A 14,771-nucleotide genomic window follows, 5' to 3' on the forward strand; every position below is an offset into this window, starting at 1 on the left:
GATGGCATTACGTTTGTTGCAAAATCATCAATTTTGCTTTAGCTTTACAGTTCAGGATCAGTTCACTATCTCATAATTGCAATTCCGTGCTTCATGTGCCATTGTGGTTGGGCAATTATTTGCCTATTACTCAGAAAGAAGACTTGTTTCACTTTCTGATCCATGTTCAGTGTTTCCCAACCCTGGTCAAGGCACACTGCCCTGCATGTTTTGGGTATTTCCTTGCTTCAGTCCAGCTGATTTCAATCGATGACTGATTAACAGGCGTTTGTTGAACTGCAATCAGTTGAATCAGGCACATTAAAGCAGGGAAACCTCTAAAACATGTAGGACAGTGAGCCTTGAGGACCCGGGTTGGGAAACACTGGTTCAGTATATCCAGCAGAAAGAGTCTCAGCAGTGCAGGCAGCACAGCGAGACAGTGAATGTTGTTGTTGGGACTGTACTGATATTTGAGTTGTGCTCGCATCAATTGTGTTGCAATGATGCACATGTGCAGGACGGAGCAGTGCACTCCAGCTATGGAGATTTTCAACATGTCCAAAAATCTGTGGCAGGCTGGTGTAGTTGTTTAAGGCAATGCTGGTGTGATATTTCCCCCTAAAACAGCATATAATGAATTTACTGAAACAACTATGCAGTTTTATGATGGAAATAATAGTTACTGGGCAGATTGCTAACTCCTTTTTTCCTTATTAAACTATTGAAAATTGTCATAAATGTACACAGAGCTGCTTCTATCAATAAGTCTTGCCTTGGCTTTAATGCATGCCCTTTGAACGGCAATCCTCTGAGAGAGGAAAAGAGAGAGTAAGAAATGCCAAGACAGCTTCTGTTTCATTTCCTGTAGTGGATTTAACAATGACTTTGCATAACTAAACAGCCAGATGCTGTTAAGATTGTATGAGTAAACAGAGGCCAAATTTAGTTGTACAGCGAGTTCTTTTGTGTGCTTTTTGTAGGTAAATAAAAAGCAGCAGAAGAGTGTGGGAGTCGGCTGAAAAGTCAGGGCAAACCATGAAAGAATGTAAAGCAGAAGTAGGAAGAAAATGCCATTGTGAAAGTGAATCTGAGGAGGCAGTTGAAACAACAAAACATGCTTTAATTTCACGCCTTAATGCCTGCCAACGTCATTGTGCCGGAGTGGTCATTTATGTGGATTTTTGTTTCTCAAAGACGGCGGCGTTTAGTCGTAATTCTGTACGTAGCTGTCGCTTCAGTAGTAGCAGAAACGTAGGAGTTAATTAAGACGGAGAACAAGACCTCAGGATAAATGTAATGGAGATCTCTTGCATCAGTAGGACTCTAGGAACATCAACCCCATATGTTTTTTTTCTTTCTTTTTTTATTTGAAGCATTTTCAACAAGATATATCTCCTGGGGAAAAAGGCTTCTTTTTTTGCCAACTTCATGTCTTCACAAGAAGAACTGACTCTTGCTTAAACTCTGGTCTTAATTTTTTTGCTTTGAGCCACAAAACATTGCAATTTAGCTAGAAAGAAAAGGAGATAGTTTAAAAGAAAAGCAGAATACAAGACTGTATTTGTTTTGTTTGAAAATAAAAAAAAAGTTCTAATTAAAACAGAAATGAGTTTTTCTTCTAGGTATTTTATTTAGCTAACCTGACTGAATTTGTGACACGTTTTTATTTTTTATGTTAATCCAGTCTCTGTCAGTGCTTGCCTGTTGGATTGAAATATGTACTAGTTGACTCAGGCAAATAATTTACAACCGAATTTCACGGGCAAACAAAGATGACTTCCCTAAAAGCAAAATCAATATAGACGGATGACTTTGTTCAAGCTGACCATGTGTGAGACGAGACGCTGAGATCTGCAAACAGTGTTAGCTTGAAAATTCAGTCCACCAGAAGGCTTTTAAAATAATCCTGAGAAGTTGTTTACAAAATGCCTGAGTCACAAAATAAAAATATTTTAAGGGCAATTAATGCAAAATGGAAGAAATCTAGTCACTTTATCAGTAGTATGTGAATGGAGACCCTGTGGTGGTAAATTCTTTACTGAATTGCCTTTGTTTACTTTTTTAGTTCACTACTCAATCATTATGTATAAGTAATACTCTAATAACGCCTTAAAATGTATGTCTAAAAATGCCTTAACCAACTACTGCCAATAAACAGATGTGAATTCATATGAAAGTAATTTTTTGTTGTTGTTAAACTTGCAAAACACACTCTTTACTTGTGTTGATGTTGAAGCTAAACTGAATGAGAAAATAAGAAGAAAATGTGGACAATGTTTGCCAAATGTGAAACTGTCTGAACCACAGTGCATGTTTGCGCTATAACTTGCAACTTTAATTCCCATAAAGCTTCAACAGGTCGTTGTAATTTAACCTCCACTTTTAACCCACTAATCCTCTGGGTTTTCAGTTCATTGTGACACACAGTAACCTTTATTTGGCCGCTACGTTTACTCTGCGAGGATCTGTTCCATGAATCTGGAAGGTAAACAGTGAAGCAGAGCATCAGTGCCTGCTTTGTGTATCAACAGTTGTTTATGGTTGGTGATGTTTAGCCGTTTCCTGCGTGCCGGCTCGGCCCGCATGTTGTACCCCTAAATAAGCGGCCGTTTGTTTAAGCAGGCAGGATGATAAGAAGAACATCCAGTGTCAATGTTCACTTTGAGACTAAGAGGATTAGCGCAATCTGGTTAAGGCTCTGTTCAGTCTTGCGAGGGGCTGGCTGAACACAATCTGTCATTGATTTTTGACTCTTCTTTCCCGTCCTCTGTCGAAGGGTTTCTGGTTGTAATCCCTGGTTTCTGCGCTGCATTTAAAGTGATGTGGATGACGTTTGTTGGTGCCTAGATAAAATGTCCCTTGGCAGGGATTTAATTGTTCCCCGGGATTCATCCTCTAATGGAAACAAGGTAAGAGACGGTAGTTCTCTAATAACTGGGTTCAAGCATAAACAGCGGGACTACTATATCGTAAATATTGTTAGCGGTCTAGTCTAAAAATGAATCTGAAGGGGCTTGTGGAATGAAGTTACTCCTATCTCTTTTTACAATCAAACCTCATGATCACATGATCATGCAGCAGCCTTGTGAAAGTTATTTTAAGACTATGAGTTGATAAAAACCCTCAAATATACATCATTACCAAATATTACTTGTTCTCTGGCCGGAGACCAGCCTGCACATAATATAAAATGCATATGTTAGGTCTCTTATGGTTCCTCTGCATGGAAAAATGAAGTTAATTGGCTGGACAAATGGTGCAGGGTTCAGTTCTTTCCAGTGCTGAAAATGATAAATCTCAACATAGATGATGGTATGAAATGGAAGAAGGAAAGGACTGCTGTTTATTTAAGGTCTTACCAACACAGGAAACTGAATTCTCCAGGGAGGGCAGAAAAAATCCTTGTAAAACTTTGACTCTTTGCTTGTTAATTTAATTTCTTCTTCACATTCAGTGACTGTGCCGTTAAGTACTCTGTGAGACGGGTCTTAGAGATGAAATGCCAGAGTTACACACACTTGCTGTGATTTGAACTGTAAAACATTTCACCTCTGTTCTTCCTGTGATTAAACACTTGTCGAGGCTGGGAGCAGGCGAAGAGGGATTTGGTCTGGAGTGGAAATCATGGAGGGTGGAATAGGACAGATGCGAGGGGGGAAGGAATGTCAACTTTTCTAGAACCTTCAAGGATGCATTATGCAATCACGGTCATGGACGTTTTTTACTTAGCAGGATTTATCAAACCATTTTTCAAAAAGAGATGCCTAGTAAAAGTAAACATGAGTTGTAATAATAAAACCAAAAAGGGACAACTTCATGGTGGTTAGAAGACAGTCTTTACTTGAGCCTGATGATGTATCTTATCCCAAGTTTTAATGGCATTCTTTGCATTTTATTTATTTTAGAAGAACTAACTCAGAGAGTCTCTTTATATATTTATTGCTTTTGATTCAGTCATCTATAACAAACTGTGTTGAAGAGTCTTCTACTTAAAGCATGGGGAAAATGTGTCGTTATAAGTGAATAAATCAACCAGTGAAGCGAATATATATTTTTTACAATCAATATTAAGGAATTATTTACTTAAAACAAGCTCTTATGTCTTGCTTAACAGATCCTGAAAAATAATTTTTTTCTTATTTGAAGTGTACAAAAAATATTTCCACTAGAACCTAAAGGACAAAATACTTTAAGATTTAATGTGTTTGATCTCTGATGTAAAAGACTCTTTGCCCATAATAAAAGTTGAATGATTTTTGAGAGAGGAGTTGTCGCCAAATGTGCCACAATCACTTGTTTGGTTTAAGCAACGATTATTTTTAGAGATTTGTTTTTCTTCAAGTTGTTTTTGCATGATAATTAAAAATCTCTTTGACCTGGAAGAAAAATAAAATTGTCTGTGGGGCAAACTGATTCTTACATCAACGTGTCAGGGGTATTAAGTCACCTGATGGCTTTCTGCAAGCGATATTCACTTTTAATGCACTCATATGTTAAGTGGCTTATTCATAGTCGACTCGCTGTTTCCCTCAGTTTCAACAAATGGAAATCTGTGTTTGAACAGGGCTGGGTAATTTGCACCACAATGCTTTTGACAAACTACTTTGTCCCGGCGATCAGTTCATCTTTTCAAACGCTACTTGTCTCAACTGGCCATCGACTTGCTAATTAAAGCAAGAGCCTCTTTCATATGTGAAATCATCCTCAAAATGTTATGCAAACTGCCTGTAATTCAGTAGCAAATTAATTTTACACCAGCATGATGAAATCACATTGTATAAGCGGTAGTATTCTGTCTTTTGTGGCTAATAATTGAACTTAAACATGTAAACCTACACATTTCAGACATTTTGTTATGTATGTAGACATTTTTATTTTTGGAGAACAGATTTTTTGAAAGCTGTTCTCTAGAAATGATTCATTATCGAGAACTTGTGTTATTCTCAGAAGGAAGTGATGAAGAAACAATGGGCGGGAGAGCAAAGAGTGAATCAAGACGGCACTGACTGGAAGCAGGTGAAACTCGCCTTGATGTATGGGGCCTCTCTTCCTGTTTCACTGTAAACCTGAGAATATTGTGTCTTAGCAACTGATGAAAGTTTCTAATAGCGAATTGGTCCCCCTTTAAAAAGTTCCCTTCATCAATCTCCGGAAAAATGAGCAACATGTCACCACAATGCCTTCTCAAAAAGAGGCGACGTCCTGCTGAATGAGGATGTCTGAAAGTTACACATTCGCAGAACAGTTTCAAGGTTTACACATTCACTTCACGCTGTTGTGTATTAAAACATTTTATTTGAAACGTTGAGTTTGCTGGTTAAACCTATTAAAACTCCTCCTACATGTGTTGCTTTCATTCCTCAGCCTTGTAGTATAGCTTTGGCAGAGATCGTATGAGTGTGTCAATGCTGCAACGTTTTTATTGGCTTGAACTACTAAAGTATTAATTCCTCAGCCTTGGGAAATATTTGTCTAATCTTGTCTGTGTGGTGAAATACAGTTTTTTTTCTTTTCTTTCTGCTCTGTCAGTTTGTTAGTGTTGCGTACAGAACACTTTTCACTCCTTAGCACCCAGTGTTTTTCCCACCTTTGGGGTATTTAACTTCGGTAATCTTGAATCTTGGCTGGTAAAATCCAAATACAGGCTTACAGTCTGTGCTTAACACTTGTCCTGCTTTCTGCAACTTGCTGCTTTTCCATCAAGTTTGGACCATTCACCCTTCATCTATAAAGCAATGATAACCTAAGGGACCATACATTTTTAATTCAGTTTTAAAAAACAACAGATTTTCTCATTTCACTAAAGATCTAGTCATCAGAATTTAGTTTGTAGTGAAATTGTGTTTCTAAAATGTCCAAATATTTCTAGTAGACATTTTAAATCAGTTTATGTAGTTCCAAATAATATCAAATGTTGTCTCAGGGCACTTGATTGGATAAAAGTTTTCTATCTATAGAAACCCATCACATTGCAGCCTTTCCTGAATGGACGTGTAGCGACAGCAGACAGTCCATCGCGTCCTGTCCCCCTTTCTGGGGGTTTGAGAAGACAGAACAGACACTCGAAAACACAGCAGAAGGAGTCAAGTAGAACTTTCTGTATTATTAATGAAGCCATTTGTAGGAAGAACTTGACTTCTCCACGAAGGGGTCACTGTTGAAACAGAATGCCAGGTGAAAAATAAAGTAACAGCAGCAAATGATAGAGTGGTCTGTATGTTCTCCAGAAGAAAAGGCCAAAGCGCTACAGCCATACAAGTAGCTAAGCATTCAAACTCAAAGCTTATCAAAAAGGAATGTTTTAGGCCTGCTAGTCCTAAAAGTAGACAGAGTGTTTGCCTCAGACTAAAACTGGGAGCTGGACCACAGAAGAGGAGCTTAATAATGAAAAGGTTCCACTTTAGAAACTTTGAGAACCATCAGTCTGAGATTAAATGGGTTTGTTGAAAACAAATGGTATGTAATATATGATGGAGCTTAAATACTGAGAGCTTTTCATAAGCAGGAAGAATAGTTGTAAATTATATTCAGGCTTTTAACACAGGGAGCCAATGTAGAGAAGCTGAGGTTAAAAAATATGTTCCTTCACACCTTTTACTATTTTTTTTATTTAAAAAAAAAAAAAATTCATGATTGAAATAACTGCAATAGTTCAGCCTTGAAGCAGCAAATGAGACTCATTTTTCTGCATCGCTCTGGGACAGGATATTTTAAATTTTGGCAATAGCACAAAGAAAGTCTTGCAAACATGTTTTAATATAGCAATTTTGATGTCCTGGTAAAAGATAACACCCAGGTAATTGACTTTATCATCAGAGACAATTTAATGCCAAGCAGAGTAAATGACTAAGCAGTTAATTTTCCAGCAGCTCAACAACTTGCTATGTTTTATTCTGATAAAAACTGTAATGATGTAATGAAAAAATAACTGGCCCAAGGACTGAACCTTGTGGTACTCCATTAGTAACTCTGGAATCTGTAGTTTGTTCATTAGCATGAACAAACTGGAATATGCTAGAAATATGATCTAAAAACGTAAGCTGCGTTTCCCTCGTTTCCAGTGGCAGCACTGGTTCAAATTCATGTTTGGAAACTGGAACAGGTTCCAGACCGTGTTGGTGGAAAAGCCCTTTAAGTTGTGGCAGCATCATGCTGCAGTGACATTTTCTTCATTCTGCACAGCTGATGAGGCAGAAGATTAGAGCTGATGTGAAAATCTACATAAATGTGGCTGAATCTGGGCAGAAAGAAGGTTGAAACTGCAAAACACTTGAGGTTCACCTTCCAGATACATACAACCAGACCTACCATTGGTTTAAAAGGCCTAGTCAAATCCAGACACAAACCCAATTGAGAATACATGGCAAGATTAGTACTTGTGTTCAGTGTTTGCTCAGAGGAAGTGGTGACACACCACACTACTCATATATTTACTCATAAAAGGAAAATGAGGGAAATTTTTTTTTCTCACTGATGAGTTATGTGCTACATTGTCTTGGTCGATCACACAGAATTTCTTTTAAACACACTATGTTACAATTAGTTTCCCTCTGGGCATAATTTATCATTGAAAGTATTTGTCCGTATTCCCAAACACAACTGTGTGACATCAGACTTAAACAGGATATTTTCTCATTTTCCAGTCTGCATACCGCCAGTGTGTGTTGAGCAGCTCGCCTTGTGTTTAGCGGTTTGCTCTCTGCTTTGGTAACAAAACACTGTTGATATTGTCCACTGTGAATCGGGCTCAGGGTGGAAAAGAGGATGCGGTGAGAGAGGGAGGAAAGGTGTTCGATGCTGCACTCGGGAGCTCCGTGCGACCCCGCCGCAAATAGAGAGGAATGGTGGGTGAAAGGCCAGTGGCTGCTGCCAAAACTGAAACCAGTATGCTATTTGCTGTGGACACAGAAAGTGAACTGGGACTGACTTGACTTCAGGGCTTTCCGTGTAATCAAATAGGCATTTGAAAGGCTGACACCCACTCTTAAATCAACGCAGATGTTTTGAATGGAACGATATTGCACTATTATCCTTTAATAAGAGAGTCTGCTGTGTGGCTGTGTTAGCCTCTTAAATGCTGATATGTATAGAGTGGGAAGCATGGATTTACTGATTATCTTGGTGATTCATGGCTGGCATGAGTGGCCTGTAATTACAGTTTAGCTAATGCAGAAATCACTTGGGCCCATGCAGCGTTGGCAGCCTCCGCAGATCTACTGGCTTGCATTTTCATCATGGTTATTATGAAAAATAAAAGCAAAGATCACAAATTATACACATCTAAACTAGTTTTATGGTGATTGTGCTGTATACTTTTTTTTTACTAGCTAAATATAGTACCTTTGTAACAATGTCTGGTTGTATTCTCCAATGAAGGAAAAAATGACTGCTGCTGTTGTCTTTTTTGTAAGCAGGTGTTTTACAGTGCTTTGCAAATGTATTCAAACGCCCCCAACTTTATTACATTTTGTCATGTTACAGCTAAAGACTGCAGTGTATTTCATTTGAATTTTCTTCACTGTAAAGTAAAACTTTCACTTGATACTTAAAGCCATTCTTCATAAAATACCCCAAGCTCGTTGGACAGAAAAGCATCTGTCCAAAATATTTAATGAAAATACATTTAAGTTTGTGATTGGAACACAAAAAGATGTGGGAAAGTTCCAGGGATGTGAACATTTTTGCATAGTACTGAACAAACCTTAAATATGTGCCTCGACTGCCTTTGAGATAAGAAAAAGTCCTGGTTTTTCTTTTTTTAAGCCATAGGGGTAGGCAGTCAAAAGAAAATGTGAAAGTAGCAGAGAAAGCTGAGACATACAGGACATCTGACTGAGATCCCCATCTCTGTGTCGTCCTTCGGGTCATAGATCGCCTTACGTCATGGTCAGACTTGTACGAGTGCATTTCAGAATAACCCTTCTTGAATTTCCTGGCGCAGACCAATACGGCTTATGCCCGTGTTTGTCTCGCCGCATACCTGAAAGCTGCTTACAGAGTTTGGTTGTTGTGTGTTTGCTATAATGTTACATAAGTCTGTCCGTTCCTGGGCTCAGTTTGTTTTAATAATCTGAATATGTTTGTCTTTGAACACCTGGACACTGTTGCACCATCTGCTAACGGGATAAATTTTGGTTCCATTCCTTCACTTTAGGGTTTTCTTTGATAGACAGGGAGGGGGAAACATTTAAATTAAATTAACATTATCAAGTGTGGTTTGGGTTTGCTTGTTTCCATTGTTTTCTAGAGAATTTATTAAGAAGCAAATTTGTACAGAATATTTTCAATCTGAGATGTAGGATTTTCTGCTTATTTTGTCATAACATAGGTCTTTTGGTTGTCTTGAAATAAATGTCTCACTTATTGAAAATCCAATAGCTTCCAGTAGCAACTGAGTTAGACTTTAGACAAGCAAGAGATTTATTTTCAGCTTGGAGATCCAGGGCTGATTGAGTGAGTCACTCAAACTATTAGCAGCCATAATAATAATAAATAAAAATACCTTGATTGTTTTGGCAACCCAATTAAAATTTGAAGCTGCAGCCCAATCTTGAAATAAAACCCAAAGTTTCTTTTCTTGCTCTTCAGAAGATCTCTGACAGGAAATCACTGTTTGCAGTAAACACAAATAGCACAAGCTTTTCCTGTAGACTAATAAACACGTCTTTTTTAGTTCACTGTTATTTGGTGAAACCTGTGGCTAAACATGTTTCATGTATGATACGCTGAATATGCGTGGATGTGATTTAAATATTTTAAGAATGCTTCTTGTAGATGCTAGTGTTGAGCTAGAGGATGTTATCTGAGCTGTTCATCTCTGCCCCAGCGCAGTTTATTTCCTAAATATTAAGCTGGTGGGTGTGCAGTGCTGTTTGTTTCCATTTGGCTGCACTTGCTGCAGTGCAGTATCGAAGTCAGGGTGCATCACTTTAATACAGTAGTTTTGGTAGTTGCATCAGCTGACATGCATTAAATTGCATCAGGTATTTTTCTTTAAGGAATCTACACTTGTGAACTTTATAGATCAGCTCTTCTTTCATTTGAACACTCTAAAATCTTGGAGCTAATTAATGCTGTACTTTGAAAATAATTAAGGAATATCAACCTTTTTCATTTCATAGAGGTATATATTTGCTGTGGTTATTTTGACGTCACAGGCAGATCAAGTTGTGGTTGTTTTTTCTCCCGTTTACAGGTAATGCAGCTCAATAGGAATGTTCTCACTTCCTTGCCATCGTTTGCTTGCCGTGGCTTTTTCATCACTGGAAGTGATCATGCTTGTAGTTTTGTGTTGACTAGTGTATCAGTGACCCTTATTGCACATTCTGATGTGCAAAAGTTCATTCCTTTTGTGAAAGTTAGATTATTTTCTTGATTTTGTTTAAGACCGAACAACAACAACAAAAAAAATATTTTTCTTTCTTTAAAAATCTCATGTAGCAGATTTCTTTTAAGAAAAATAAGCAAATTTGTTTCATGTAGCATTTTTTTTTTGTTACAAAACAAAAATGGTTCCCGTGGTCTAAACTTTCACCAACTAAAATGTTTCCATTAAGCTATTAAAAAGTGCAATTGTGTTGCTAAATGTTACACAATGATTCCAACCAGTCATATTTTCAAACATAGGCGCAGTGTTTATTGCCCCCATGAATAGCAGACATAATAATTTCAACAATATCAATCATTGAGGTTTGAGAACCTTTGTGTTATGGAATGTCTAATTATCATGCTAACTCTTTTTTCTCTGGCATTAACAAAACAATATTGCCCATCCCCATTGACAAATCAAATTTTTTGTGGCTTGCCAATAGGAATGAGGGTTGATTGTAACTGTGGTACTTTCTGCATTGACTGAGATAATGCTGCCAACAACTAAATATCCTCCTTCTTCTGCTATTAAGTTTTTACTTTAACATAGAACGTACTAAATAATCATTGACTATATACAGTCTGCTGAATTTTCTTACATTGAAAAGTTATTTTTATTTTATTTATTAATTTTTTTTTGACTAATTTACTGAACTTGACTGAAATATTTGATAACATGAATCATTTGGAATGTATGTGTGTGTGATTGGACTTAAATTACTTTTTGCTGTATATTACAATGACATTTGTCGTGAATTGGGGCTATATGAATAAATTGGAATGAATTTAATATGTTTTACTTGGTTTTGATTTATTTTTTCTATCATTTCACAGGTTTTTAAGAACAAGAAAAAAAAAAACCAATCACTATGACAGAGAAAACATGTGCATACATAACCAAGAACAAAATATTTGAGTACTTACTGAACTATTCTGTTCAGTAACTTATGCAACATATGCATAAACATTGCTCAGAGCCAATATACATTTCTTAGCATCTTAATTATATTGGTAAAAGTATATTTATTTCATAACAACCAACAAGAAAGGACACATTGTGAGTGTCTATCGTTGTTGCTCTTGCTACAAAGGTTTGCTTGTATTTGTCCTAGCAGAGCTTGGATCATGAATCATCCCTTGGGGGAAGCAGAGGGCATTTCCTTCCACACACTGCTCTCACCTCTGTGTATCTTTGTATTCTCAGGGAGGGTCTCTTCCTCCCCATTGCGCTTTGTTACGTTGTCTGAGCTTCACTGTGTCCTCTTCAGGGAGCACAATAGGGCTGCAATAGACAACGCTGAAGAATGGAATATGCAATCGGTTTATTCCCGCAGATGTTTACTAGATGCCTCCGACAATGAGGTTTTCCGTTTTAAAATTGGATTTTGACATAACTGGTTTTCCATTTTTGTCATGCAAGAAAATTGCCTCTAGTTTGTATATTTTGCTGAAGAAGAGGGAATGTCACATCTCGTGTATTATTCAGCAATCACTTGGGTTAGCGATTAGCCATATTAGAATAATTAAAAAGGCATTTTTCTGGATTTACTGGATGATAAATTGTCCCAAAGGTTATCGTGATAAACAATACAATTTTTTGATTTGATATCATTTTTATGGTAATTGCATAATAATCCAAGAACATTTTCTCAAAGATCAATAAACTTCAAAGTCTAACAAACTTAACACTGGAACTGGAAGACATTTAAAATATCCAAAATAAACAAAATAATCAAATCAACAAATAAAATGAATTATAAAGTCTCTGTAAACTAAATTGTCTTCCAAACAATACATAAAAAAGTTAGTTGGGACCAAAGCACCAGACTGAAGACATCCAGTTTTTGTATGAAAAATGATAAATCTTGCAAGTGAAAGTGATTGACCCTGTTTTACTACTTTAACTCTGACTCTTCCCAGCACTACCAATATTTCCAAACCCGGCATCTTTCATGATCTAGGTCAGCAGCTCAATCATAAAACAAAGAAACTTGGCTTTCCCCAATGTCTTGCTCTCTCCCACTACTTAGCAGCCTGAATGCACTGCATACCTGTGTCGTCATATTATAAAAATCTTTTCTTCTTGTATGTAACTGAGGTCTTCTCAGTCGCCACACTGAAGCGTATTCTCATCTGTTTAACCTGCAAGTTGAAATGATCCAATTCCTTCTAGGAACTGATTTTTCTGTAGTTGTTCCTTTGGTTTTGTTTTTCTTTTTGCATCCTTGTAGACACAAAGTTTGATATCATTATCGTTTAAAGAAGGTCTGGCATTCCTTCTATGAAGGGGTCTTGGGTCCAGCTGTGTTACATCTTCCTTCCAGTCTTACCCTCTTTTTCTTGCTTTTCCTGCAGTTGGACAACATTCTCTTCCCACCTCCGATACTCCTGAGAAAGTCCAGTATTCCTGAGCTAACCCACGGAATAAGTCCTGCTCTCAAATTCAAGCGGCATCTCAGCGAGGATGGAAAACAGCTTCGTAGAAGAAGTCTTGGTGGTGGCCTGACAGGTAATTTCTTCATGTCTGCGTTCGTTCTTTACATTTTACCACCAGATTTGATTTAAAATAATCTGACACATGCTGTGTGTAGTTCCCTCTTTCTGATTTGTCCTCGTGTTTTTATTTTACGACACCATTATGACTCATCGCTTTGGCATACAAATAAGAAATGCGTGACGTATTTTGGTTTCAAAAGCACAAAGCACATGGAGGGATTGTTTGTAGATTCCTGCACAGCCCATGTTTACAGTAACTAATCCTACTAAGATAATAATAGGGCTCATCTGGATCATTTTTCTGCTGCCTCCTGACGGTAACCCGGCTTCACTAATCATTCTTCCTGCAGCTTAAGAATGATTTGTCATGGTTAATATCATACACTGAGAAAGATTTTACACTAGTGTTAACCACGTCTGTGCCTACAGACCAACATGGTTGTTAGCTAATGGAAACAAATAGCCAACGTCTTTTCACCCCAGACAAAACATGTTTGACTTTAAATATGTGCAAGTAGGAAGGAGCGAGATTTAAGGACTTTCAGTATAATTTATCAGTCGATGTTTAAATTTGACAAGTTTGGTGGATTGACATGATTGGACGTGTTTTCAAAAAGAGGATTGGCTGATCCTCCTGTGAACAGTTTTCTCTTAATCTACTGTGTTGCTCAGAATGACTTGAGGAAAATCTGTTCACATGCACAGGCTCACAGCCTGGGGCCTTCCCAGGTGAGGACAGGAGAGAGCTTTCAAACTTACCAGGCCAGTCTAGTGAGCCGCTTCAGACAAAACAGTCACAGGTTTTCCAACACGTCGATGAATGTTTTTCCGTCTGTGCGAATATAAAAGTTGCCTCAGAGGGAAGTTGTGGAAAACTCAAAGACTTTTACCAGATTAACCCCATTAAACTGAAGTGGAGGTTTATTGGTTAACATCCTGTTTATTGAGCTTAATGTGTGAATTAAATATTTTATACAGCACCCTGTTTGATTTTGTTCTTTAGCAAAGTGACGTTTCAGTATGAAAAGATTGTCTCCCTCTATTTTTAACTTATTCAAAGGGCCACATTCAAGTAGTGAGCAGGGTGGATTCAGTCTGTGGGTTGCTAAGTAAATAGGCTTATTGTAAAATAAGCATTATTTAAGATTTTACCTTTTAACCAGCTGTAGCTATTATTCATTTCAGCTGCCTGCGTAATCTTTTTTGGTTTATGTCTTTTTTTTGTTTTTGCTCTACTCACTGGTGGTAAGGGTGTGAAAGACGACAGGCTGTAGCGCGTAATTCAGAGAGCCAGTCAAAACTAGCAGCTCACAGGGCGAAACGATGCACAATACCGGGTTCATAAAAATGAACTGGGACAAGATCTTCAGCAGTATTATGGGGAAAACAAAGAGCACTGATTTTTATTTTGTATACTTTTCTATCAGCCAACCAAAATCCTGCCACGCAAATATTTAAACGGTGACTAACTAAACTCTTCTGCTAGTTTTGTCGTCCAGATTGAAGAGAAATCTTTATTATTCAGCCCCATCAACTAGGAGTGGGAATTGATAAGTATTTAGCAATACAGATTCCATTATCAATATCACTTATTGATTCTCATTGTTGGCAAATAATCTCTTTAATTAAAAAAATGCACTATGCACCTTAAAAATATACAATTCCTCTTTAAATGTGCATTTTAACGTAACCTTTTGCACATCTGCAGTTTTTGCACAGACTAATTTTTGTGCTTGCCGTTTTAGATGGCCTTTTAGAAAACTGGAAAGTTACTAGAGAAAAAAACAAAACCTTAGACTCGTAAGTGACTTGGTCATAGAGTTGAAACGTATAAAACTCACCCGGGTTTGTACTTTCGTATTAATATTATCCAATATTTCTCTCTGGCCTCCCTGCTGCTGAGCGGACTCCCGTCTGTCAGGAGC

At 37.5% G+C, this 14,771-nt stretch overlaps 1 protein-coding gene across 5 annotated transcripts in view; it reads left to right on the top strand.

Annotated features, from left to right (window-relative positions):
• The window catches only part of mast4 (microtubule associated serine/threonine kinase family member 4), a 103,668-nt gene that overhangs the window by 9,778 nt on the left and 79,119 nt on the right, over positions 1-14,771 (top strand). For all 5 annotated transcript variants that reach the window (XM_028024907.1, XM_028024897.1, XM_028024898.1 and 2 more), the window contains exon 2: positions 12,706-12,859. In XM_028024907.1, the coding sequence (XP_027880708.1) occupies positions 12,706-12,859 (154 nt within the window). The remainder of the gene's footprint in view (positions 1-12,705; positions 12,860-14,771) is intronic.

The sequence above is a fragment of the Xiphophorus couchianus genome, chromosome 8 (assembly GCF_001444195.1).
Source record: "Xiphophorus couchianus chromosome 8, X_couchianus-1.0, whole genome shotgun sequence".
Classification (NCBI taxonomy): Eukaryota; Metazoa; Chordata; class Actinopteri; order Cyprinodontiformes; family Poeciliidae; genus Xiphophorus; species Xiphophorus couchianus.